Raw genomic sequence first — 26,452 nt, forward strand, 5'->3', positions numbered from 1 at the left:
CATCCTTCAATTTTTTTGATTTCCAACAAATTCCCCTTTTATGGTCATTTATTTTACCAATTCTTTCGTCCCAAGATCAAAACTACATTCCATTTTCTTCCTAAGATAAATCCCAAAAAATTTTAATTATAAGTTGTTGTAATTTTCTTTTATCATTTTCCTCACCTCCTATTTAATAAAGTATTTTATAAAGACGCTACTTTGTATTTTATGCTAGCTATCTTCATAAGGAGATAGTAGCCGAGCAAAAGGCCTCGGCCCACCAAGTATGGTGGCCTATAAGGCTAGATAATATACAACGACATAATAAAGATATTTAAATGCAACAGTATAACCATCCCGAAGAACAGCAACATAATATGGACGTAGAGATGGTATATGATAACCTGCCAGAAGAGAGACCAACGAGAATACATCCACATAATACAGATATGGATATGCATTGGGAACCACAACCTATACTAAACACAGGAACAACAGCAACCATATTACCCGATATTCCAGTATGGAGAAATGGAAGATATCCATTCGCTTTATCATCTATACCAAGAGAAAAATTTAAAAGAGGACGAGAAAGCTCATACCAACAAGGGGATGAAAGAGGAAATTCATTGGAGAATACTGAAAGTAACTATTATGATGAACCTCAAGCAAAGCTAAGAAAATTATTAGAAGACTTAACAAAGGAACAAATACCGAGAAGGCCTTACAAGAAGGTTACCTGGAACAATAACCAGGAAGTAAAAGAAATGACAACGGAGGAATTGGCTCAAGATAAGACAAATAAAATACGTCAGAATGTGGATAACCTTATACAACTTACTGAACAAATAACAGATGCAGATTCCTTTTATATAACCAAAATAATGACGAAATTAATAAAAGAAGCAGAAGGCGTAGATGGTAGCGTAGTAGCATACTGTTTAGCTATGGGGCTAATAGCTTTCAAATTACCTTATGGGAAAATGCTAGAAACCGCCAGAAAACTAAAAAGCATGGTGAGGAGTGATGGCAACAGAATGAGAGTAACTGATGAAATAGAAGATATTCAAATGCAAGCAATTACCAATCGCCGAAATGGAGAAACCACAAGGAAATCTAAAGGAACAGAAGATAGATATAAACAAGGAAACAGAGATGAGAATTTAGAAATAAAAGCGTTACTAGAAAGTAGAAAGACAGTAATAGCACTAACTACAGAAGAAATTCATCATCCTTTCATATATTGTAGAATAAATAATAAAATACGTAAAGTATACGTAGATGACGGCAGTGCAGTGACACTAATTAATTTTAATGAGTGGGAAAATATAGGAAAACCCTCACTAATGGAAACCCAAATTAGAATTGACAATACGCATAATCAATTGAACGTAATAGGAAAATGTGAGGTAACAATCGAAATAAAAAGCGAGATAGGAAAAACGGAAGAAATATATATAGTAGAAGGAATAGTTTTCCCCATAATACTAGGAAGAAGCTATTTAAAGAGATTTAAAACATTCACTCACGATTACGAAAAGAAAGTCTTAAAGATGGACAACATATAATTCCAATAGAAGAAGAGGAAAAATTTAAACTAATAACAAATAGAATCGAAGTAATTCACCCAGGAAAAAGAATGATGATAGAGGTAAGAAGTAAAAGAATGCATCCTAAAGGAATAGTAAAAGTAAAGTTAAATCCGTTATGGAAATCTCCAACGGAACTAATAGGAATTAAAGGTATCAATTATATTAAAGAAGGAAAGACAAAAATAGCTGTAATGAACATATCAAGCAATATGATTAAAATAGATAAAAATTCACCTATTTGTGTGGCCATTAACGTAAATCTTGATGAAATAGTAGAGGCGCAGGACGAATACATAAGTGCCGAAGCTAATTGGGAAGAGAAACTACCAGAAAGAGTAAGAGAAAAACCACTAACAAATGAAGAATTTATAAAATTAAACAACATTCCTGAGGAAGCTAAGGAACTGGTTTTAAAATATAAAGACGTTTTTTATGAATACGAACACGATGTAGGGAGATACAATGGAGAAATAAAACATGAAATAAGACTAAAACCAAACTCACAACTAGTAAGACACAGATTAAGAAAATACAGACCCGAAGAAGAAGAAGCAATGTTAAATATAATTGAGAGATTGGAAAAGAACGGCCAAATCAGAAAAAGTAAATCATCCTGGTCATTCCCAGTAATTATGGTGAAAAAGAAGGATGGTACCTTAAGAAAAGTTATAGATTATAGAAAATTAAATGAATTAACGGAAGTGGAAGCAAACATACTTCCACTAATTGAAGACGTTCTAGAAAAAGTTGCAGAAAACAAAATATACACCACAATAGACCTGGCCGCCGGCTTTTTCCAAATACCTTTGAACAAAAAAAGCCAAGCACTAACGGCTTTCATAACTCCAAAAGGGTTATACGAATACACTGTCGCTCCAATGGGCCTGTCCACAAGCCCTGTAATCTTCCAAAGGGTAATGGAAGAAACCTTTGAAGGATTAAGAAAGGATGTTTTAGTATATCTAGACGATATAATTATCTTCAGTAACAAAATCGAGAAACACCTAGAAGTATTAAAAGAAGTATTAGGAAGACTGAGAAACGTAGGGTTAAAAGCCAAATTATCCATGTCATCATTTCTAAAAGATAAAGTTAATTTTTTAGGATTCATAATCGGAGAGAACGGGATAGCAGTGGATAAAAAGAAAGTACAAGCAATAGCAGATATACCCGTACCTATGGATAGGAAAACATTGAGATGCTTCCTCGGAGCAACTAGCTATTTAAGGAGATTTGTAGAAGGTTATGCAGGAGTTGCAGCGCTTTTGACTATGCTACTAAGCGAGAAAATAGAATTCAAATGGGGAGACGAAAAAAAGAAAGCCTTCGAAGAATTAAAAGAAAAACTAACAAAAACACCAATCCTAGCAAAACCAAATTGAAATAAGAATTTTGTAATACACACAGACGCTTCTGATTATGCAATAGGAGCTGTGTTACTACAAGAAGACAACGACAAGCAACTTAGAGTAATCTCATACGCATCAAGGGCGTTGAGAAAAGTGGAGAGAAGGTGGCAAATAACTGAAAAGGAAGCACTAGCAGTAGTGTTCGCAATCAAGAAATTCCATTACTACATATTTGGTAAAATAACAGATGTCTATACAGATCAAAGAGCTGTACTAGCAATTTAGGGAGCAAAAGAAAACCAAACAAAACTAAGAAGATACCAAATGGTCCTAGCGGCCTATAAATTAAGAATTTTTTATAAGGAAGGAAAAGCAAACGTTTTAGCTGATTTATTATCAAGAAATATAGTATTAGCAGTAAAACAAAACAACGTAGATGAAAACATATTCGGAATTATGGAAAAATTTAACTGGCCGTTTAAAAGAAAGAATTGGGAATTGAATGAAAAAGAAAAAGAAGAACTAATTAAACAATTTGGGAATGAAGTAAAACTGGGAGAAGAAAACACAATAGTAAAGATAAAAGGGGAAAACAAAATATATGTCCCAGAAAGAAATTGAGAGGAATTAGTAAAAGCATGACATGAACACCCTCTTATCGGAAGCCATTTCGAAATTAAAAAAATAGAAGAAAACATAAGAAAATGGTTCTGGTGGGAACGGATGAACATCCAATTAAACTGTGAAACGTGCGTGAAAACGAAATACCACCCAAATACCACTAACGCCCAATGGAAAGGAGTATGGAATATACCAGATATACCATTTAGAAGAATCAACATAGATATCAGAGGACCGCTACCGGAAACAATAAGGAGAAAATCATATCTACTAGTTATAATAGACGATATGAGCAAATATGCAATAACAATACCATTAGAAAAGACAACAGGGGAAAGTGTAGTGGAGACACTAAACGCAAGAGTATTTGCTATCTACGGAATACCAGAAACCATAAGATGCGACCAAGCATCATAATTCAATTCCAAAACAATTACAAAAGCAATGGAAGAATGGGGAATACAAATAAGATACTCAACAAGTTACAATCACAATTCAAACGGAGAAGTGGAAAGATTCAACAGAGTAATTAATGAAACAATAGCATGCTATCAAGCGTGTCAAAGCTGGGATCTTTATATTGCATTAGTAGTAGGAGCCTAAAACGAACAAAAACACACTACGACAAACATAGCCCCAAATAAACTAGTAATGTTCCCATACCATAAAGGTATAGAAACATTACACTATCCTATATACCTAGATGAAGAAGAATATAGAGTTGAATTCGACAGACTATTAAGTAAAACACGACAAATTATGGAATGGAAAATGGAAAAAGGAGATAAAACACATCACTTCAAGGAAGGGATGATAGTTTATAAAAGAATAATGGAAACAGTAGGAAATGGAAAAAAACTGGTAGAAAGATTTAAAAGGCCATTCATTATCAAGAAAATAGATGACAATACAGGAGACTGTGAACTAACATACATCACCTCGTCAGGAAGGGAGGCAAAAACACAAAATAAAATATTAGCACATATCCGACAACTAAAAAGAATTATTACCAGAAAAGAAGAATGAAGAAACGACAAACAAAAGACTAGCAATAATAATTAGAGTGAATAGTTAAAACAAGGAGAAAATAAATAAGACAATTAAAAAGAAAAAGAATTTATAAAAGAAAATTAAAATTGATAACAAAAATTAAAAAGAAATCCAAATTAAGCCAGATTCTGTTGAGAAGTAAAAGGCGAAGCATTGGGATTGAGTACTGAAACAATGCTTCGGGGTCTTTGTGGAAGAGGCCCATTCTCAAAGCGAGAATCCAGTGACTGTCCATAACGGCGTTGAAAACATGCTGATATCCAGAGGTAGAATTTTGTCAATAAGAAGGTGACAAGCATGTATATGATATTCTCCAAGTAATTAGGAAGAATAGGTGGAACTGGAGCACAGTGAGTTCCAAAAAACATTAGCCGGATCATTGAAAGTTGATTTTGATACGCAGAACATAGTAAGAAAATTCAAAATTAAGTTGAATATGAAAAATAAAAAAAGTACTGGATATATATATATAAAATGGATGGAACAAAGTACGCATGAATGTATCACAGGTCAAGAAAAAGATATAACGCATAAAATAAGGCTATCGCTAAGTAAAAACCAACCGTATGACAAAGGTAGATAACCAACCAACGATCAAAGTAAACACAAAAAGATAAAAGTACAAAGAAAAGAACAAAATTAAGAAACCTGGAAACTAAATTTTCTGGAGCCAGAAAAATTTCTAGGGGCCGGAGGTGTAATGCACGGCATTAAGGCGGAATGAGAAAGATGAAGTATAAAAAGAAAAGGAAATAAGGAAAAGACAATCACTCTCAGGAAAGGAAGAATGTATTGCTGATAGAATATCTCTCTTAATTTAATTTATGATTTTAATTATTATTCACTAATTATTATTTTTAAATAAATCTAATACTAAAATAATTCTGTGTCTTTTGTATTGGATGGAAGGATTTCGAAGGTAAAACGATATTTCCATACAATTAAGATATGGAAACGTTAAAAGAATGAAAGGAATTTTTAAAACAAAGAAAGAAAATTAAGTTGCTAAGAAGAGACTAAGTTTGATAATTGTTTGGATCTAGTTGAAAATTCAAAAAATTGAGAGAGGTAAGCATATGGGTGTGAGAGGATAAAAGCCGAAGTCTTTCGAAGGAAGAGTCAGTCTAACCAAAATTGTTAAACTGGTATTGTATCCAGAAGTTGAATGCACTAGTCAAGACATATAATTTGCCGTTAGGACTGAAATATTTTCAAACCTTCCTAAAGACGACGGAGTCTCTACCAACTATATCAACTTATGATACCTTTGTTGAGTGGAATCAGAAAGTGATACAAAGAGTAATCAGTGATGAGAGAGAGCGGATCAGACTGAATGAAGAACTAAAGCAACTCTTCCTAGACTTGCTCAATGCACCAAAGGATAATCCATTCATGCTGGCATACGAAATAGCAACCAAATCGTTTCCTGATAGATCCTACACGGGAGTATTGGAGTGTGCCAGGGTGATAGCTTTGCATTCAGCGAAAAGCAGTTCTAACAGAGCTGCGTTACAGAATATGAAGCAGAAACCACAGGAAAACGTGGAAGAATATACCCGCAGGTTCAGAGCAGCTCTGACAACACATTGGCAGAAACTAACTACGAAATACACAGACTTGGAGCAAGAGGACCTTAGACAACCTTTTTCAGAAAGAGACTTATTCATTAAACAGGAGTTGTACTCCAATTATTAAAAAGGATTAAGAACGGACGTGGCAGAAAGAATACTTGCATTGCCCTCTAGAAAACAATGCTTAAAAGCTGTAGCTGAACAAGAAAAACAGGCGGAAAGTATAGCTCGATTGAGGAGAACAGAAGAGAAGCAACCATGGAGAAAAAGATTACAGGTAGCAGCTTTGTTGGCCGATAACAAAAAGAATGACTCAAAGAACCTGGTAAAATGCTACAACTGTGACAAAGAAGAACATTGGTCTAATGAATGTGGAAAGCCCCCGGTACAATGCTTAACCTGTGGGAGGAAAAGATATTTGGCGAAATACTGTAAAAGAAATAAGAAGATAGGGAGTGGACGGAACACCAGATACACCACCCAACTAGTCACGTCATTATCAGTTGAATTAATACTTCTAATGACACCAATGTTTAGTAAAACTAAGCCGCTAGAAGAGAGACTTACAGTGGTAGCAAAGAAGCTATCACAAAGTTTATTAGGAATAGTAGACGAAAAGAAAGAGGAGCGGAGAACAGAAGTACCTCCAGCGATTGAAAGCACAGGAAGAACTTTACAGGAAGAATTCTTTTCCCCTATTCAAGAGGATACTCCTAAAAGTACTAATATAGAAACCATAAAACCAAGCGACATAATAGTAAGAAGGAAGGACCTACCTACGCAATTGACGCCAGAATACACAACGAAGAAACCAGTTCCGACTCAAGATGAAGACGGATTGATACATGCGGTAGCAACCTTGTTGAAAATATCCGATGACCTCACAAAAGTAGACACATCAATAATATTAAAGGTAATAAAAGGAATAATCCGTAGTGCAGAAGAGATAAATGGAACGGTATGGCATATCTTATATTAATGGTATTAATTGCTCAAAAGTTTCCAACGCATTTAGCTGCTAAAGTGGCAGGACGAATATCTCAAGTAGTGAGAAGGAGACCAAATCAGTTAGAGGTTAGGAATGAACTTGAAATGGTGCCAGTAGAACGGCATACGCAAACCCATATAAAGCAAAAGATTATCCATTTCAAGAATAGAATGCGGGGACAGAGTTGGAAGAAATTGAAGGAAGGAAAGAATGCCACTAAAGAAAGTGATTTAGAATTAACCCTTCTGCAGACACGAATGGAGAAAGCGAATTAATTGATGAGGGATACTATACAGTCTAAGTATATAGTTTTGTGTGCAACGACTGAATTGGATTCTAACTTCCCGGCAATAATGATATACATAAATAATGAGCATCGGAAAATAGCCTATATAGATGATGGAAGCACAACATCCTTGATTAGTCAACGATGTTGGGAAAGTATTTGACATCCTCCGTTAAGGAAAACAGGGATTTCAATAGAAAACACCCATGATAAACTGGAAATAAATGGGGCAGTAAAACTTGAAGTACAACTAAATAGAAACGTGATGGAAAAGGATGTTTTCTATGTGGTAAAGGACCTTTTGTTCCCTGTAATATTAGGAAGAAGCTTTCTTAGGCAATTTTCAACATATATGCATGATTACCGGAATAAAATAATTCGTATAGGAAGGGTGAACATTCCTACCATACAAGAACAACAAATGAAAATACAATTGAAAAATGCTAAAACGCTGCTGATAGCGCCGGGAAGACAGGAGTTAGTAAGGGTAAGTAGTGATTATTTCAGAGACGATGAACTAGTAAAGATAAAGTTGCACCCACATGCAAGACTACCAGATGGAATAATTGGATACAAAGGTGTGTCAAATTTGAAGGATGGAGAAGCTATATTCGGGATAACTAATTTAACCCCAAACCCACTGATAGTGGAGAAGGGCAAACCAATCTGCATGGCTGTACGTATGAAACCAGACGACATTAATGAAGCTGGTGATGAATACATTAGTGATGAAGCTAACTGGGAGAATAAACTACCGGAGAATCTCAGAAAGGAGCCGTTGACTGACGAAGAATTTTTAAGGATCGGAAAAGTACTTATAAAAATTCGACCACTCGTGCTGAAATACAAGGATACATTTTATGAGTACAAGAATGACCCTGGAAGATATACTGGGAAAATCGAGCATGGAATCCGTTTGGTGAACACTGCTCAACCGATTCGTCACCGATTAAAGAAGTACCGTTTGAAGGAAGAAGAAGCGATGGTAAAGATTATTGATAAATTGGAGAAAAATAAGCAGATAATAAAAAGCAGATCGGCGTGGTCGTTTCCTGTAATCATGGTACCAAAGAAGGATGGAACTTTAAGAAAGGTAGTAAATTAAAAGGGTTTGAATAAGTTAATAGAGCCAGAAACTAGTGTATTGCTGTTGATTGATGACGTTTTAGAAGAGGTTTAAAGCACCGCCTTTCCTCAAGCATATAAAAGGCCTTACAACTGCTGAATAATCAGTCAGTCTAAATCTTACATTTATTATTTTATAAATGTATAATGTTTGTTTGTAATTAAATAAAAGGTTTACATGGAGGTTCCACCGATTATTTTAAAACACTTTGCTACCTACATTTCATTGAAACTTCTTTTAAATATAAACAAGAATATCGGGATTCTTACTCTTTCCCATTACTCTCCATAATTATTAATAGACAATCGCCTAAAATTTTAACAATTAATAATTAGACTTGAACAAAAATAAAAGAAAACAAAGACACAGAACTTTAAATGGACACTTTATTAAACAGATATCAAAACAAAAATAAAAAAAAATAAAAGAGGACAACTTGTAGCAACATTATTGAATCCTTAATTTTCTTGTTTATTTGTAGACTAGTACTGCACAATTTTCTTTGGAAATATTTTGCTAAAATAAAAGAATTAAAGAGAAACAATTTAAACTAAAACTTACGTGGTGAATAAATAAAAGAGTTGGAAGGTAATTGTTGTGAAAAAGGGAAAGACCCCGCCCTCTCGCTTCTTTTCACGATAGTAGACAACATACGCGAGAAGAAGCACTACAACTACTACCAACAAAATTGTTGCAATTTATAAACGTAGATCGAGGTTAGCAGTAGCTGTGGCAGTTGATGGTTCACTCAAATATTGATCGTGTGGCATAATTTTTTTGTAATAGCAAGCTTGAAATTCTAAAATTAAAAACAATGAGTAAATACAATTAAAAAAAAAAAGTAGAATAAATATACAACGGCACGAAGAATAAACGAAAAAAAAAAGAATAAAAGAAAAGAACAAAATAATAAGATATTACTTAATTAAGAATTGAAAACATGGAAGAAAACATTATTTTAAATAGTGTTATACTACTTTTACGACCATTAATGATAAATGCCAAACTTTTGCTTATCTGTATATAATTATGTCTTCTTTTGGTCTATGATCTTAATTCTTCTGATAGAGTAATTGATAAATTCAGTTGATAATAAACATTTTTTAAGTCTATTATTGCGTAAGTACCTCTAATTATTTTATTTTTTAAAGAGTTATTTGCGGTTGGTATTAATTATTTCGGTATTTTCTCAATAAAGTCTGACATTTTTATTTAATTTTGATATAAATATTATTATTTTTGTTTGATTTATGATTATATATAAATTTTTATTAGTTTTTCTTTATTATTATTCTTATTAATTTTCAAATCAGTAAGAAGGTTACTTTTTTCTTTGTTAGAGTATTACTAAATAAGATATAAGAGAAGAAAGTTAATATAAAGTGTTAAAATAAAAATAGCGCAAAAAGAAAAATGATATTTTAGTTTTGTTAAAATTTATGAACAGTTTTCTATAATTTTTGAAACATAATTCTTGGCTTCAGAATTAGTAAAATTTAGTTAATATTAAATATGTTTTAGGTATTGATATGTACCACTTCCCTGTTAAAAATTAGAAGTTGTTAAATCTTAAATTGGATTATTAGCTTTATTTTTGAATACTTTTTTTAGAAATATAAAAAAGTGACCAATTGTTAGCTATCAAAAGGGATTATTATGTAAAGATAAAGAATGATTCAACACACTATGGTACATAACAAAATATCTTAGAAATGAAAAATTGGAAGATTACATAAATGAAACAGAGTTCTGAACATAATATATTTATAAAAATCATTCTTATAAATTTAATTTTAATTCAAAACTAATTGATATAATTACAAAATAATTAATAACGGAGAAATTATAATTAATTGATTGTTAATACCTAAAAAGAATTCTTCAAATAATGATGCCACTTTTCAGGTAACATATTAATATTTTAGTTTATTACATTTTCATAACTGTTAAGAATATGTTCTTTTTTGAAAAGAGTCTCTTTTTGTTTTTCATACATGAACATGAGTTTTGATGAGCTCTCAAAGATTGTTGTTATTTGATTAAATTTGTTTAATAACATTTGTTTTTTGTTAATAATTTTGTCGTCAAGTAAACTGTTGAAGATTGTAGAAATAATCGACATTGCTATTTTAATAGTGTCATAGAAATTAGAAAGTTAAAAATCAACTGCTACTAAACTTGGAACAACTGTACTTAAAATTATCTTCAAATTAGTTCTCATTGTCAAACCAAACTTAACCAGATTGAAATCACTTACAATTACTGTGTTGTTATACTTGTAGACAGAATAGGTCAAAAATGGGTAATATCATTAGTATGCTTTTTAAAGTTATTGATTAATTATCAAAAAGATTAGTTTTTATTTGAAAATCAGCAAATAGCTTTTTAACTTAACCACGTTTTAAATCTTATATCTAATTGATGATCTTAGAAGTATTAGTTACAAGTAGGATTGAAATTGTAATTAACTTTATTATCAATGTAGATATGCTTTCTGTTCTTCCTGTACTTTTAGCTTTGTCAACTATATGTTGAACTATTATTGAAGGGCCAAACATTTTAAGTCTAATTTCAGACATCAAATTTTTTTAATTCGAACAACATGTTCTAAAGACAAATGATAGGGAACAATCATGTTGTAGATGTTTACATAAAAATTTTCTCCATTACAAGATACGGTTGAATTCTAAAGTCGGATCCTCTTTGTTATTTTTAATTGAAAATTACGTTAAAATTTATTTTTTTCTGGTTAAATTTAGAGTTGGTTTCCCTTTTGTTTTTTTGATTGAAAGTTACATTAAAACTATTTATTTTTCTATCAGATTGGTATATTTAATATTTTTTTATAATTCCTGATAAAAAAAAATTTATTAAATTAAACCTTACAATTGGTATCACTAATCCCTACAAAAAATTATTAATAATAAAAAATTACAAAAAATAATTAATTAAGATATTAAATAAAAATATTTAAAAACGCGCATTATAAACTATACAATTTTTCAAGACTGAAAAATATCCCTAATTTTCACATTTATATATTTCATAAATAATAGTCTTGAACGCCAGCAAATACATTACTAATAGATTTGGGTTCGCGATTTCCAAAGATCACAATATAAAACTAAAATACAAAAAAATTACTTATTTCTAACTTTTTTAATTTTTTTTTTCTTTTTTCTCTTTTTTTCTTGTAATTTTTTGTTTTTTAGTTTTAAAAAAAATTCTTTTTTTTCTGATTTCCCGTGTTTTTTTATGCTAGAAAAGCAAAAAAAAATTAAAAAAAATTTTATTTAAAAAAGTTATTTGAAAAAATTCGACTTTAGAAGAAATTTCAAGATACAACTAGATTTCCATGTAATCGAGTTTGAACTCTAGTTGTTTACTTGTTTAGTTTGAAATCCAGTTATTCTTCTAACCTAAGAATCGGTAGAAGATATTCACAATAGTCGTCAGAATGATCTTAAATTAGTAATTATTTTTTATTTTATTTGTTGCAATATAAAAAAGAAGATTCTCTATTACTTCTATTTTTATTTAGATTTATATTAAATAAATTATTGGTAAAAAACCTGTCTATAGAAGTAAAAATTGAAACAGAAGAAAGATTTAATTTTTTAATTTTAATTTTAGTAGCATGATTTTGAAAGGTTTTCTTTTTTACTAGTACTAGTTAAGCTAGTACATTTAGAAGTAGTTTCAATTTTTTTTTGACATTTTCAGTAAAAAAGAACTTAATTATAATTAGTCAAAAGTGATTAGAATAATTATCTAAAATGAAATGAATTAGTGTATGAAAATAAAGTTTATTTTGCATTTAAACGATTAAGTAATCAAAAAGTTTTTGAGAGAATAATATAATAAGTGTTAAATTCATGTTTTTGATTATATTTCTTTTTTATTTGTATGACAGTTCTAAATTTTATTTTAAATAAACTTATACAATTATGATAAATATTATATAAAACAATATTAACTTATTTAATTAAAATTTATCTATTAATTAATGAATCTTTGTCTAGCAAAGTCTTCAGTTCTACCTATTTTTTTCCGTATTCTATTTGTTGATCCTTTAATAGTATTTTTCCTAAATTCACAATCTTTTCTTTTAATTTTAAATGCAAAATCATTTCCACCTACTAATTATTTATATATTTGTTACAATGGCATTTTAAAATTTTATTAGGTTCTATCGTATGAAATGCATTAATTTTTGTTGAATTTTTAAATGTTTTTTGATCAGTACAAAATTAATAAAATATTTTTTCTTGCAAAAAATGTCCATTACAATAGTCATATGTTATTTTATTTAAACAATGAAATACACAATTGGCATCACCTTTTATGTTTCCATATACTTCATATATAAAAAGTGAAGGAAATAAGTGAAAGTCAATATTACTATCGTATTTTATTTAAGTTGTGTAAAATAATGTGTTGAAGGTATAGATAATCAAAGATTATGTTTGACGAGATTAATAAATTTTAAAAATATAAAAAAGGGTAAAATTAAGAAAACTTTTAAAAGAAAATTCATGAATACTCGTAAGTTTACCTATTGTAATATTTTTATTGTGTGTATTTAGTTAAGAAAATAAAATTTATTTCTCGAGAGTCTTTGTGTGTTAGGGGATTTTATCATAATTTTTATGTGTATTTTGATAGTTGAAATTAACAATTTCATGCTGATTTATTGTTTCATTGGATGATTGTGATATAGAAAGTGAATTTTCTATAAATTTTAATATATCTAAAAAAAAAAGTTTTATGTAAACAATTTTTTTAACTACCTGTAATTATTTTTTTAAAAATTTCTTCAAATACTATGTTACAATGGTCCATAAAATTATCAAAATCTTTTTTACAATTTAAATTGGTTTTCCTTTTATTTATTTTTTTTTTCAAATAAAAATAATTTTTTGTAACTTTTTAAAATGAGAAAAAATTTTAGAGTCAAATTTTTCAGTAAAATATTTTTTATTCTTTTCTAAAAACAGTATTAAATGATTTATTTTCAATTTTTTAGCAATTTCTTTAATAATATTGAAACTTGTTATTTTTTATTTAGTAATGTCAGTCAATGGATGGCATTAGACAAGGGGGGCGGAAACCAGAAAAGGGTATATATAAAAAAGAATGAAAAAAACAAAAGCAGTTAGTCAAGGTAGTCTCTTTTAGTAAGGACCGGAATGACTAGTAACTCATGGAAGGGGTATCAGTACGACCTACTATAAATAATTCATTGACTTTATTTTATTATTTGTTTTATTGTCATAATCATAATAAGGTATTATTATCATTATTATTATTAAACTTGTCATATCTATTTCCCCTTGATAAAGCTCGTCACCGCTACGGCATCCCACAACAGAAATGCTAACTATGGCCCTTAGAAGAATTTACTGCTTGAATAACAACATTATTTGTTATGTGTATTTTTTTTGTCTTAGATTCATCTGTAACATCTGAAAAATAATATTTTTTAAAAGTAAAATAAAAAAAAATGTTTTTACCTTCATCTTCATTAAGTTCTTAAATTTTCATCTCTTCAATACTTTTTACAGTTTCTTAAGATAATTAAGATATATAAGGCGAGTTTTCTAAAAAAATTTTATCATATTTAAAAAAAAATTTTATATAGACAATTTTTAAATAACCTGTATTTATTTTTTTAAAAATTTCTTCAAATACTGTGTTACAATATTCCATAAATTTTTCAAAATCTTTTTTACAAAACGAAATATTTTTTTTTGATATATATTTTTTTTGAATTAAAATAATTTTTTTTGTTATTCTTTAAAATGAGTAGTAATTATTAAATCAAATTTTTTAGTAAAATTTTTCTCATTTTTTTCTAAAAATGATATTAAATAATTTATTTTCAACTTTTTAGCAATTTCTATTAAAATGTTAAAATTTGTTATTTTTTTATTCATTTCTTGAATGACATCATTATTTGTTATGAGTATATGTTTTGTATTAGATTTATCTGTAACATCTAAAAAATAATTTTTTTAAATGTAAAATAAAAAAAAATGTTTTAACCTTTATCTTTATTAAGTTTTTCAATTTCCATCTCTTCAAAACTATCTACATTTGAAATTTTTTTCTTTATTTTTTTAAGATCTGAAAATTATTTTTTTTTAAATTAATTATTTAATTAGTGACAAAAAGATTAAAAATAAAAAAAAATTTACCTTTGTTTTTATTTTCAATAATTGTAGTAATTTTGTTGTTTTTCTTATTTAAAAAACTCAACACTTTTTTGTCTTTGAAATCTATTTGTCTGTTGATTTTTTTTTTTTCAATATTTAATAAATCTTGAGCTTTTTTAATATTTTTGCTTTTTAAATCTTTTTTTATACTTTTATAGACATCTGGTTTTTCTTTTTTCATTAAATAGTATTTTACCAGCATATGATCAACTTTTGTTTCGTGAATTGCTTGCTTTATTTTTTCTTTATATTTATTCATAATATTCTCACTGTTTCTTAAATTATTCGCAGTATTCTTGTAATTCAATTTATCAGAATGTTAAACCACGATTTTTTCAATATCATTAAAAGATTCATAAACTTTTATAAAATTGTTGTTACTGTTAACATTAGATACAGATTCATTAATTTTCTTAATAAAGTTAAACATTCCTAATCGTTTTAAATAATTATAAATAGAGTTTTTTCTAAAATATAAAATTGCAATTAAATTATTAAAAATTATAAATTAATATATAAACAAATAGGTTATAATTATTATATACTTTAAAAAAATAGAAAATGTTTACTATTAATAAGATATATTTAGTTTTTGTCATTTAAAAGTTTAACTTATGTTATTAAAAATAATATATATACACTGTAATACATTATTTCAATATATAATTTATTTTAAAGTAAGCTTAAGATAAAAATAAATACATTTAATTTTTAAAGTTTCAACTTTAATCTAATTAGAATTAATCGCTTTGAATATTTTATCGAAAAGTAGATATTTATATCTAAAATTAAATAAGAAATGCTTTGTTTGTTTATTCATATCTACAATAAATACATATAAATATGTCATTTATATTATAACAAAATTTTCAATCATTTATTAATTTGATTTTTGTAAAGCAAATTTTTTTAGTACCTTCTTAATTATTATTATTTTCAAGCAATTTAATAGTTTTTTATTTTTTTTTTAAAATAGAATTTTATATAAATATACATTAATTGTTATTTATTTTTTATAATGATAAAAAAATGCTTTTATATATACTTAAGAAGTTATGATGCTTTTCAAAATAGGATGTTAATGGTTTTTTTTTGATACTACTTGATACCATATAATATATACTATTTATCATAAAGGTGGTTTTTTTAAATTATTGTTAGCTAGAGTACAATATAAGTATTTTATTTTTTATTTGAAATTGCAAAAATAAACTAATATATTATTTACACAATAGAATAGATAGACTAACTTTTATTTTACTTATTTTAGCTTATATATTTGAAAATTGATGATATTACTTAACACAAATGATTATTTTATTATTTTTGTTTTGATTTAGTAAATTATTTGATATTTGATAACAAAATATTATAAACTTTTCATTTCTTTAAAAAAAAGGATTTTTTATAATTTGAAAAAAAGCCAAGTTTAGTATAAATAATTTAAAAATATTTATTTTTATAAAGTATAATTAGTATTAGTATCACATTAAATAAGTTTAAAATTTTTATTTTAATAAAAAATTATGCCTATTTAAAAATTTGGTCTATAAATATTTTGTTTTAAAAGTAGTTTCTTAAAATTTACTTTTAATAAAAAGTTTTTTAATATCTTGAAAGTCCCTGGTTTATATGTTATGAAATTATATTCATTTGATAAACAATCAAAGTATCTTCAAATTACTTTACACATTTTTTAAAATATTAATTTAAATAAAAAATTTGGCCATTTTTAACTTGCATTGAAATATGTTTGTGTCAAATATAGATTAAATAAAGTCTATGGTTTCAAATTTTGATTATAAAAAAATAGTTTTTCGGCTATATCTTAGCCAAAATTAAGCTATGTCTAAAATTTGGCATTTAAATATATTTTTAAAATGTAATTTTTAAAAAAAAAATGGCAAAAACAAACAAACTTGTGTAACTTTGGAACTTAAAGTCACAAAATTATGAATCTATAGTCATTCGATAGAGAATTTAAATACGCTTAGGTCTTTTTTTCTTTTTCTCAAATTTCCAATTTTGAAGAAAGTTATGGTAATTTAAAATTTTTGTTTGACCAAATAAAGCTTTAGATGTTAATTTTTTTATCTTTTTATTATGAAAACAAATTTATTGGCCATTTTTACCTATATACAAAATTTTATGTTAAAATTATTAAAAATAAAAAAGTTATTTTTTTTTGTTCTTAAAGCATTTACTATATGAAGATGAAATTTTTTTAAAAAATAATTACGTTTTTTGTAATTAGCGCGGTTTTCTTTAATCGAAAGTTTTTTAAATATTTAAAAATTGAAAATAATTTTACCTATTCAATACTCGTCTATATATATTTAGGATAGGATAACAGTTAATATTTTTATTTCCATAAAGCTTAAAGATCCATCATAAGAAAAAGTAAAGTTTCACAAATTTCTAAAATTCCAATTCAATATATCATTTTGAGTTATTTATCACTAATTTTAACAATGATAAACATTTTTTGTTTACAGAAGTCATTTTGAAGCATTTATGGAACTTGATTGTAAAGTGCCAAAATTTGATCAGTTGAAACCTATTTTTTTACGTTGAACTTTTTTTAATTTTTATAAACTTCTTAATATTAATTATAATACATTTTTTTTATGTGTTTTTGTGTAATTTTTTAAATGATAACAATTTTATTATATAAGAAGTCATTTTGAAGCATGAAAAGTTTCCATTTTAAAAGTGATATTATTTAATAATTTTTTTGTTTATCTTCCATTTTGAATATTGAATCTTGAAGACAAATTAAATTTATTTTTTGTAATAGTATGTTTTTTAAAGTGTATTTATTTCTTTTTTTTAAATAATATACATTGTTCAATTATAAAAAAAAATTTTATTAAAATAAAAAAATATAAACAATTATAAAAATAAAAATATTATAAAAAATAATTAATTTTTTTTTTGTTGATAATAACTTTTTAACAAATAATAAAAGTTATTTTATTCATATAGTATTTTTTTCTACATTTTATAAATGATAATATATTTAAAAACTTTTCTTTCTTTTTACTAACCTAAAATATTAAGTGTAAATTATATTTTTTTTTATCATTTTAAAAAAGTTTTAATTATAAAATTCTAACTTACGTTCATATCTTACTGAATAAACCAGATCCCGTCCGATCTCTGAAGTTAATCAGTTGCGAGCTATCTTAGTACTTGGATGGGAGACCTCCTGGGAACTGTTAGTAACGTAAGTTTAATTTATTTTTATTTTATTATAATTTATTATTATTATTATTATTATTATTTTTTTAAATAATATAAATGATAAAAATGATTATTATATATAGTTAACAATATTATATTATAAAAACAGTGACACCAAACACAAGGATAAGGCTCAATAGATCGCAGGAAAGACCTGCTCTACTACTTACACCCCCTGGTCCAGCTAGCTAGTCGTATACAAGCTCACTATTACCTTGACATGAAATAATATCAATGATACGATATTATTATTAAATATTTATTTTAAAATATTTAATAAATCATAACGCAAGGCTTAAACTATCTTTAAAAAAGATATAAAATTGCCTAAAAACATGTTAAGGCAAAAATTTATTGTTGATATTACTAGACAGAATACTGACTTAGATGCGTTCAGTCATAATTCTGCAGCTGGTAGATTCAATGCATTATTGTTTCCAATAACATTATATACCAATTAGCTGATCTAACGGTTCCTCTCGTACTAAGTTAGATTACTATTTCAACAACATTAATAAATCAACAGTAGGATAAAACTAACCTGTTTTAAAATCACCATCTCCCCGTCACCCTTTCAGGTGATTTGACGGGGCAAAATAAATTTTTCATTTTTCTTCCCCGTCAATTCACATTAACCAAAAAAATCATTAAATTTTTCCCTTTCAAATCACAAAATTAAAAAAAAAATCACAAAAATTGACCTTTTATGAAAAAAATTTGCCTCGTCAAATCACATTAGTCCCCGTAAAATCACATTAGTCCCCGTAAAATCACATTAGTCCCCGTCAAATTCCATTAGTTCCCGTAAAATCACATTAGTCCTCGTAAAATCACCAATATAATTTGTGATTTAACAGGGAAATCTCAAAATTTGTAAATGTCTTGGTTTTGTTTATTCATCAAAAATCTGACATATAACACTAAGAATATTGGGTTATCAACAATATTTTTTTAAAAATTATATATATTATATATGACAGGGGTGATTTGCCTTGTTATATATAATCGTCATTTTGATGAAATTAATTTTAAAGAATGTTTATTAATTCTATGTATATAATAATATAAAGAGTTATTTAAAGAGTTTTTTTTAATTTTTTAAATAGTATAGCATAAATAATTTTACCCCGTCATATTAAAATAGTGATTTTTAAAAAATATTAAAATCTATATTAATTTATATATATTACATATAAACCTAAGACTGTTGGGTTAACAATAATAATTTTTTTAATTTTTTATTTTTAATTATATATGAAGGGGTGATTTTCCCCGTCATATATTAAATGGTGATTTTTGAAAAAAATTTGATATAATAATTTTAAATTTGAATATATATATATATATTTAATCATTTTCAAGTATTATAATAATGTTGGGTTGATAAAAAAGAATATTGAAAAATTTAATTTATTTAATGTACAACGGGGGTGATTTGCTCCGTCATATATTAATTGGTGATTCTTGAAAAAAATTTGATATAATAATTTTAAATTCAAATATGAATATATTTAATCATTTTCAAGTATTATAATAATGTTGGGTTGATAAAAAAAGATATTTAAAAATTTAATTTATTTAATGTACAACGGAGGTGATTTGCCCCGTCATATATTAATTAGTGATTCTTGAAAAAAATTTGATTGTACTTTGATACACATACATATGAAATTTAATCTTGTGATTTATAGTTTGAGAAAGTCGATAAATTCAATTTTTTTAATATATGTGAAATATTGAATTTTACAAACTTATTAATATTGTTAGTATTTTTCACATTATTTTATTGAACTATATGTTTTTATTTGTAACAGTTTTTTTGAGAAACTTTAAATTTATTATTAGACGCTGAGAAATTGTGGTAATATATAAAGTGGAAATTTGAAAATTTTGTCATTTTAAATTTTTTTTTAGATTTGTTTGCAATTTTATTTCTACAATTTTTTTTAACAATTTTATTTCTTTAAATATTTTTTTTTACAATTTTACTTCTACAATTTTTTTTTAACAATTTTTTTTCTTTAATTATTTTTTTATTCAATTGCGTTTTATTATTAAATTTTTTTTTAAAATCTGTTTTTAATTTTTTCTTACTATTTCTTTTTACAATTTTATTTCTTTAATTATTTTTATATTCAATTTCGTTTTATTATTAAATTTTTTTTTTAATTTTATAATAATTTTTTTTTTTAGTTTTACTCTTTTGCTACTACTTTGCTACTACTTTTCTACTATTAATAATGTTAAAAAATATAAATGTTTTAAGAAATAAGAGTGTTAATAAGAGAAGATGTAAGTTTGATTAATATTATAAATTTTATAGTTTATTTTAATAAGTGTGTGATAATTCTCAAAATTCTCCCAATAAAAGTACTAATACTGGCACTTTTCCAAAACACATAAAATTTGATTCATCATCCAGTGATGAAGGTGAAAATGAAAAAACATCATCAAATACAAAAAATTTGTCAATTTTGGAGTCAACACCCGCTCCTCATAATATTGCCTTTATAAAAAATAATGATGTTAATAGTGATGATTTTGTCTACAGTAGTGATGATGAATGTTTTGATCCATTTTTAAACAAAAATCCTAAAGATTTTGAAAAATGTGATGAATTAAATTCTGAAAATATTAATTCTGAGTTTGATGAAATTAATAGTGATAATACTGATGTTTCAAATAATGATGAAAAAAATTTAAATAATGATGATAATAATGAGAAAGAAGATAGAAAAACCGAGGTAGTTGATAATATAAGAGTTCCAAAAAATCAAAATCGTCCTAAAATTCAATGTTTTGTTTGTGGAAAATTTGATCTTAATTTTAAAAGACATTGGTTTACAAAATGTGGAAAAAATACTGAATTGTATCTAAAACCTAATAAGTATTATTTAAACTTAAGTAAATCTAAAATGAATGATGTTAATATGGTAAACGTAGAAGAGAATTTAAAAAAAAATCATATAACTTTATTAATAATAATGAAATGAGCACAAAAGCAAAATTATCGGCTTGTAAACTTTCAGGTGCATGGCAAAATTCCATATTTGGTGAATATATTGAATATAGAAAAAATATTCATAGGTATTCTAAAAGATTAATTTTTGGAAAAAAAAGACTTGTTCAAGCTTTCAATTGCCAAAACAATTTACTTTCAAATATGCTTTTTAATATTGTTGGAAACTCAGTTAGTTCGGATAACATTGAAAATATTATTTTATCAATTGATAATAATTTTCCTAAATTTATATCAATAATTTCTAATTTTAGTAAAGGATCAACCACATCTAATTTTTTCAAGTCAATTTATTATTTTCTTGAATTTTTAAATCTTAGAAAAATATCCGTAAAAAAAGAAGGAAGGGAATTGAGTACGATGTTAAGACAAGTTGTTGATAAAATAAAAATATTAGAACCTAAATTTTCTGGAAAAAAAATAACTGAAACTTTTAATTTGTCAAGAAGACTTAAAAATTTGGAACATTATAGTTTTTATATGAAAAAATTTAAAAAATTAAGCTTAAAAATTCTTCAAGATAAAGACTTAAATTTTTCAGATTTTAAAAGATTCCAATATTTATATATTTTGTTAGTTGTAGCAACAAACGGAGGAAGATCAGAGTTTGCGTATAAGCAAACAGTTAATAATATTAGCCATGTTACTGAGGAAGGAAAAAAATATATTTTTCATTATTTTATGGAAAAGCAAAAGTCTTTGACTTGTTATGTTCTTAGTAAAAAAAAGGAAATAAAATTTGCTAAAAATTTTATGTTGTTGCGTGAAAATATTATTAATAAACTTTTTTAAAAATCGTTCAATTTTACAAGATCCAATTTGGAATAATAACGATTATTTTTCCAGGAAAATGGTGAAGAATTGTCTGTCAATGTCAATTATTATTTAATGGAACTATTGAAAGAAGTTGGATGGAGCTTGGAAGATGGCTTAGTGTACACTTTTAGAAGATCCGCTGCCACCTCATCAAAATATATCAATAATGATACTGATATAACATGTTTTTTGCGAGGTCACTCATCCAAAACCAGTGCGGTAATATTAGATAAAGATATGGCAAAAAAAGTAGCTATAAAAGCAATAAAAGCTTTGAGATTATTAGAAAAAGAAAAAGGAGAATTTGATGAAAATATAAATAATAAATATTACATAAATAATAGATTCAATCCTAATAGTATTTCTAAAGACCTTAAAAAAATAATTTTAAATAATGAAGATGATGAAAATAATGAAATTGATGATAAAAATGAAAATGATAATGACAATGATAAAAATGATATTGAAATTAAAATTGAAAAAGATGATAGAAATGATGATTATGAAGAATTCAAAAAAAAAATGAAAAATATAATGCTCCTAAAAGACATTTAATTGATTTAAGCTTTGGTAAAAGAGATGAAGACTTTAACAATTTAAAATTACCGATATACATAAATAATCAGTTTGACATTGAAAAAAATAATATAAATAATTTAAAAAACAAAAATAAATAGGAAATTGAGTTTAAAAATTATGTTTTCAATTTAATAGCAATATTAAACCATTTGGATAATTCAATAACGAATAATTTAATGAGGATTGTATTAGAGGTTTTAAAGGAAAAGAAATCAAGAATAAATAATTCTATGAGATCATTAAATGCTTTGTTCACAGAACAAAAGAAAGTTATGACTGCTGCTTCATTATTTAATTATTCAAATATTGATATAAAATATATAGAAGAGTTAAAAAAACAGAATTTGATGAATTAATAGAAACAAAAATAACCGAAGTAGCGCAAAAATTAAAGATTATGTTTTACTGGAGAAATGACTTGAGAATTCAAACATTAAATGCATTGAATAATTGTGTATTTATAAATTACAGTGAAATAATTTCACTAATTTCAAAATATTCTCAAAAAAATACATTTTTAGAAATAAAAGAAAGGTTAACTCTTCGTTATATAAATAAAACTTTTAAAAAATTAAAAAGAACTCTTCCTAATATTGTAGAAAATTTAAATAAGCTCAATCTATTTGATAAAAACGAATGTTTAAAACAACAATTAAATGAAAAATTAAAATACCAAAAGAAATTAGAGCTTGAAATAGAGAGATTAAAGAATTTAAAAAATAATTCATTTGGTGATGATAAAAATAATCTTGAAAAAAATTTAAATAATATAAATGAAGAGTATAAAAACATTAGCGCTACAATTGAAGAATTAAATTTATCTTTAAATAATACTCAATAAAAAAACTAAGAATTGAAAGTAAAAAAAGATTGAAAACATTGTTATCATTAATTTATATTATTTGTACATTATCATTCTTATAATTCATTATTTATTATATTAATAATTTATATTTGTTTTATTTATATTAATTAAGAATTATTTTTATTTTATAATAATATTCTTATATGTATAATATTTACAAATATTTAGTCATTTAAAAGAAAGAAATATTTTGTTAGGTTGATTAAAAAAGAATTTTAAAAATTTAATTTAATTAATATACAACGGGGATGATTTTTGAAAAAAATTTGATATAATAATTTTAAATTCGAATATATATATATATATTTAATCATTTTTAAGTATTATAATAATGTTGGGTTGATAAAAAATAATATTGAAAAATTTAATTTATTTAATGTACAACGGGAGTGATTTGCCCCGTCATATATTAATTGGTGATTCTTGAAAAAAATTTGATATAATAATTTTAAATTTGAATATATATATATATTTTAATCATTTTCAAGTATTATAATAATGTTGGGTTGATAAAAAATGATGTTGAAAAATTTAATTTATTTAATATACAACGGAGATGATTTGTCCCGTCATATATTAATTGGTAATTTTTGAAAAAAATTTGATATAATAATTTTAAATTCAAATATGAATATATTGCAAATTAAGAAAAATAAAACAAGAAGACAAATATTAGATGTCTAATTGTGACTTAACAGTTTACTGTAATTTAACGGGTTACTGTGATTTGAAAAGGTTACTGTGATTTGACGAGGTGATTATTGTGATTTGACAAGGTAAATTTTTTAAAAAAAATAAATTTGTGATTCAACAGGGTAAAATTTTTTGTTAAAATTTTTTTTTTAATTTGTGTGAATTGAAAGGGTATTGGATGTGATTTGACAGGGATGTGACAAAAATCACCAGAAAGAGCAGTGTAATTTTAGGTGATGAAAATAATCACCCTTTAAACTAAATATAAAACTAACCTGTCTCACGACGGTCTGAACCCAGCTCACGTTCCCTATTAGTGGGTGAACAATCCAACGCTTGGCGAAATCTGCTTCGCAATGATAGGAAGAGCCGACATCGAAGAATCAAAAATCAACATGGATTATTAAATATCTCAAATATATTAATTTAATACAAAAATTATTATATAAATTAATATATAAAATTTCCATTTAATCAACTAAGTAAAATATTAATATAAGTAGTGGTATTTCAAGATCGTTATAAAATAACTCCCATCTATGCTTCACCTTATATGACACTTCACAATGCCTAGCTAGAGTCAAGCTCAACAGAGTCTTCTTTCCCTGCTGTTTTTGCCAAGCCCGTTCCCTTGGCTATGATTTCGCTGAATGGTAGATAGGAACAGTAGGAATCTCGTTAATCCATTCGTGCGCGTCGGAAATTACCCGACAAGACATTTGGCTACCTTAAGAGAGTCAAATTTTATTTAACTTAACAACACAAAAATAAAAATAAACAATATTTCACTGTGTGGTACAATTAAGTTACATTCTGAGAGAATGATACCCTAAACCTTATGCAACAAAGCTTTAGCTTATGTAGGAAAGAAAGAACCTACTTTATACAATAGAATAATCTCATTCTTTTTTATTTAGATGGTCAGTCTTAACTATAATAACGATTAATAACCATTATATTTTCCCAAGATGGACTTTGAAGTTAGTTAAAAGGTAGTTTTTAATTTTCAAGAGACTAGTTTACTTACATATTATATACGCACTTACTGACTTGTATTATTGTACTATATATGAAAAGTTTGTAAACCCGTGAAGGTTATATGCTTTACACTTAGTCTGTTATCTTTTAGTTATGTAACTAAAAAATGTTTTTTCGGTGATGATTCCCCAGACCTTTGTAATGTAATTTAATTTCTATGGAAATTAAACATAGAAATTAAATGTGTTAACTTTTTAACTTGTAAATGCTTACGCAATTTTCTAGTTTTTGGCTTAAAGAGTTAAGCACAATAAAGGCGCGAACGAATTTATTGTTATGCATCTAATTGCATATGTTCAATAGATTCATTCATTTTATCAAGGTTACTGCATGTCAACAGTTCTAACTGAGTTTTTATCTTTGTAAAGTAGTGTTGTATGCCATCCAACCTCTTTTCTACTAGAGAATCCTCGCCTTTTCGATCTCTCGATCGAGCGGCTTCAGTAAAGCTTCTAAGCAGTCCACTTTGTCAGCAGCTTTAAAACTTTCTAACAAAGTGGCTTGACCTTGTTCGAGTTGGACTAAGAAGAGCCGTTTAGCGTTTTCGATTTTAATCGTTTCGACTTCCAACTTCTTCACCAAAGAGATCACTGAATGACATGGATCATTCTTTTTTCCCGTAATCTTTTTACTCGATTGAAAGAGACAAGTGCTTTTTCAGCTACTCCATCTACTACCTTCCCGTTTGGTATAACCTCATATCTTTCTTTGTTCATTTGAACTACTCTTTCACCTATTACAGGTCGTAGTTCTACCACGTTTTCCATTATTTTAGATTTTTTATGTGGTGGTGGTGCGGAAGAACACATCTCTGGATATTTATTCATTAGAAGTGTCTTCACTTGGTCCGTTTGAACATCGAAAGTGTATCTAGAAGGTAGTTCTGCTCTCTTTTTGCCTTTACCTACATTATTTTCGACCTTACTGGTCGGTATCGTTTGATCAACCTTTTATAGCAGTCGCCACACTGTCTTGAGTTGTCTTCTGACTCCCTGCACTAGCGTTTTTCAAATTTAAGCTTGCTTGGGTTTTAGTCTTACGAGCTCTGCGTTTGGTGTTTTTAATGCGTCTTTTTTCACTTACATCTTTGGCTGTCACATGCTCGCTAACTTGGGTTTCTTTACCTTTTAACCCCTTTCCCATTATTGGTACTCAATGGTTTTGTGTTTTTCTCACTTGGGTTGTGAGATAGCTTGTTGCCACCAAGTGTTTTCACTCCTTGGTTTTGTTTAGTTTCGCCTTTTGGGGCTGGCTTTTTTCCTCCCTTCTTAACCTTTGGCGGGTTAGGTTGGTTGGAAGCACCTGAAAACTTCGTTATGACTTTCGCCATTAACATCATAGCTATGGCTAATTCGTTTTCTGATTCGGTGTCTTTTTTAGCGCTCTTTCGATGTCTTGCCATCTTTAACGTTTTTCCTT

General features: G+C 26.6%; 9 protein-coding genes across 9 annotated transcripts; 7 read left to right on the forward strand and 2 right to left on the reverse strand.

Annotated features, from left to right (window-relative positions):
* Window positions 1-320: 320 nt before the first annotated feature.
* On the forward strand, window positions 321-2,956 carry SRAE_X000232600 (Reverse transcriptase domain and Aspartic peptidase domain-containing protein; the record flags this gene model as incomplete). Its single annotated transcript, XM_024645526.1, has 2 exons — window positions 321-1,386; window positions 1,536-2,956. The coding sequence occupies 2 exons, from the start codon at window positions 321-323 to the stop codon at window positions 2,954-2,956; spliced, it is 2,487 nt and encodes an 828-aa protein (XP_024499800.1).
* A 690-nt stretch (window positions 2,957-3,646) lies between these two features.
* Window positions 3,647-3,961, forward strand: SRAE_X000232700 (Integrase, catalytic core domain and Ribonuclease H-like domain-containing protein; the record flags this gene model as incomplete). The annotated part of the gene is made up of 1 exon (XM_024645527.1): window positions 3,647-3,961. The coding sequence occupies one exon, from the start codon at window positions 3,647-3,649 to the stop codon at window positions 3,959-3,961; it is 315 nt and encodes a 104-aa protein (XP_024499801.1).
* Window positions 3,962-4,195: 234 nt separating this feature from the next.
* On the forward strand, window positions 4,196-4,570 carry SRAE_X000232800 (Hypothetical protein; the record flags this gene model as incomplete). The annotated part of the gene is made up of 1 exon (XM_024645528.1): window positions 4,196-4,570. The coding sequence occupies one exon, from the start codon at window positions 4,196-4,198 to the stop codon at window positions 4,568-4,570; it is 375 nt and encodes a 124-aa protein (XP_024499802.1).
* Window positions 4,571-4,710: 140 nt separating this feature from the next.
* On the reverse strand, window positions 4,711-4,962 carry SRAE_X000232900 (Hypothetical protein; the record flags this gene model as incomplete). Its single annotated transcript, XM_024645529.1, has 1 exon — window positions 4,711-4,962. One exon carries the CDS (start codon window positions 4,960-4,962, stop codon window positions 4,711-4,713), a length of 252 nt encoding a protein of 83 aa, XP_024499803.1.
* Window positions 4,963-5,986: 1,024 nt separating this feature from the next.
* On the forward strand, window positions 5,987-7,428 carry SRAE_X000233000 (Zinc finger, CCHC-type domain-containing protein; the record flags this gene model as incomplete). The annotated part of the gene is made up of 3 exons (XM_024645531.1): window positions 5,987-6,156; window positions 6,301-7,123; window positions 7,165-7,428. 3 exons carry the CDS (start codon window positions 5,987-5,989, stop codon window positions 7,426-7,428), a joined length of 1,257 nt encoding a protein of 418 aa, XP_024499804.1.
* Window positions 7,429-7,791: 363 nt separating this feature from the next.
* SRAE_X000233100 (Hypothetical protein) lies at window positions 7,792-8,544 on the forward strand (the record flags this gene model as incomplete). Its single annotated transcript, XM_024645532.1, has 2 exons — window positions 7,792-7,926; window positions 7,972-8,544. The coding sequence occupies 2 exons, from the start codon at window positions 7,792-7,794 to the stop codon at window positions 8,542-8,544; spliced, it is 708 nt and encodes a 235-aa protein (XP_024499805.1).
* Window positions 8,545-20,263: 11,719 nt separating this feature from the next.
* Window positions 20,264-22,413, forward strand: SRAE_X000233200 (Hypothetical protein; the record flags this gene model as incomplete). The annotated part of the gene is made up of 4 exons (XM_024645533.1): window positions 20,264-20,315; window positions 20,361-20,892; window positions 21,018-21,684; window positions 21,889-22,413. 4 exons carry the CDS (start codon window positions 20,264-20,266, stop codon window positions 22,411-22,413), a joined length of 1,776 nt encoding a protein of 591 aa, XP_024499806.1.
* Window positions 22,414-22,834: 421 nt separating this feature from the next.
* Window positions 22,835-23,278, forward strand: SRAE_X000233300 (Hypothetical protein; the record flags this gene model as incomplete). Its single annotated transcript, XM_024645534.1, has 1 exon — window positions 22,835-23,278. The coding sequence occupies one exon, from the start codon at window positions 22,835-22,837 to the stop codon at window positions 23,276-23,278; it is 444 nt and encodes a 147-aa protein (XP_024499807.1).
* Window positions 23,279-25,620: 2,342 nt separating this feature from the next.
* On the reverse strand, window positions 25,621-26,435 carry SRAE_X000233400 (Hypothetical protein; the record flags this gene model as incomplete). The annotated part of the gene is made up of 3 exons (XM_024645535.1): window positions 25,621-25,937; window positions 25,981-26,151; window positions 26,210-26,435. 3 exons carry the CDS (start codon window positions 26,433-26,435, stop codon window positions 25,621-25,623), a joined length of 714 nt encoding a protein of 237 aa, XP_024499808.1.
* Window positions 26,436-26,452: the final 17 nt, after the last annotated feature.

Source organism: Strongyloides ratti, scaffold srae_chrx_scaffold0000006 (assembly GCF_001040885.1).
Source record: "Strongyloides ratti genome assembly S_ratti_ED321, scaffold srae_chrx_scaffold0000006".
NCBI classification, from domain to species: Eukaryota; Metazoa; Nematoda; class Chromadorea; order Rhabditida; family Strongyloididae; genus Strongyloides; species Strongyloides ratti.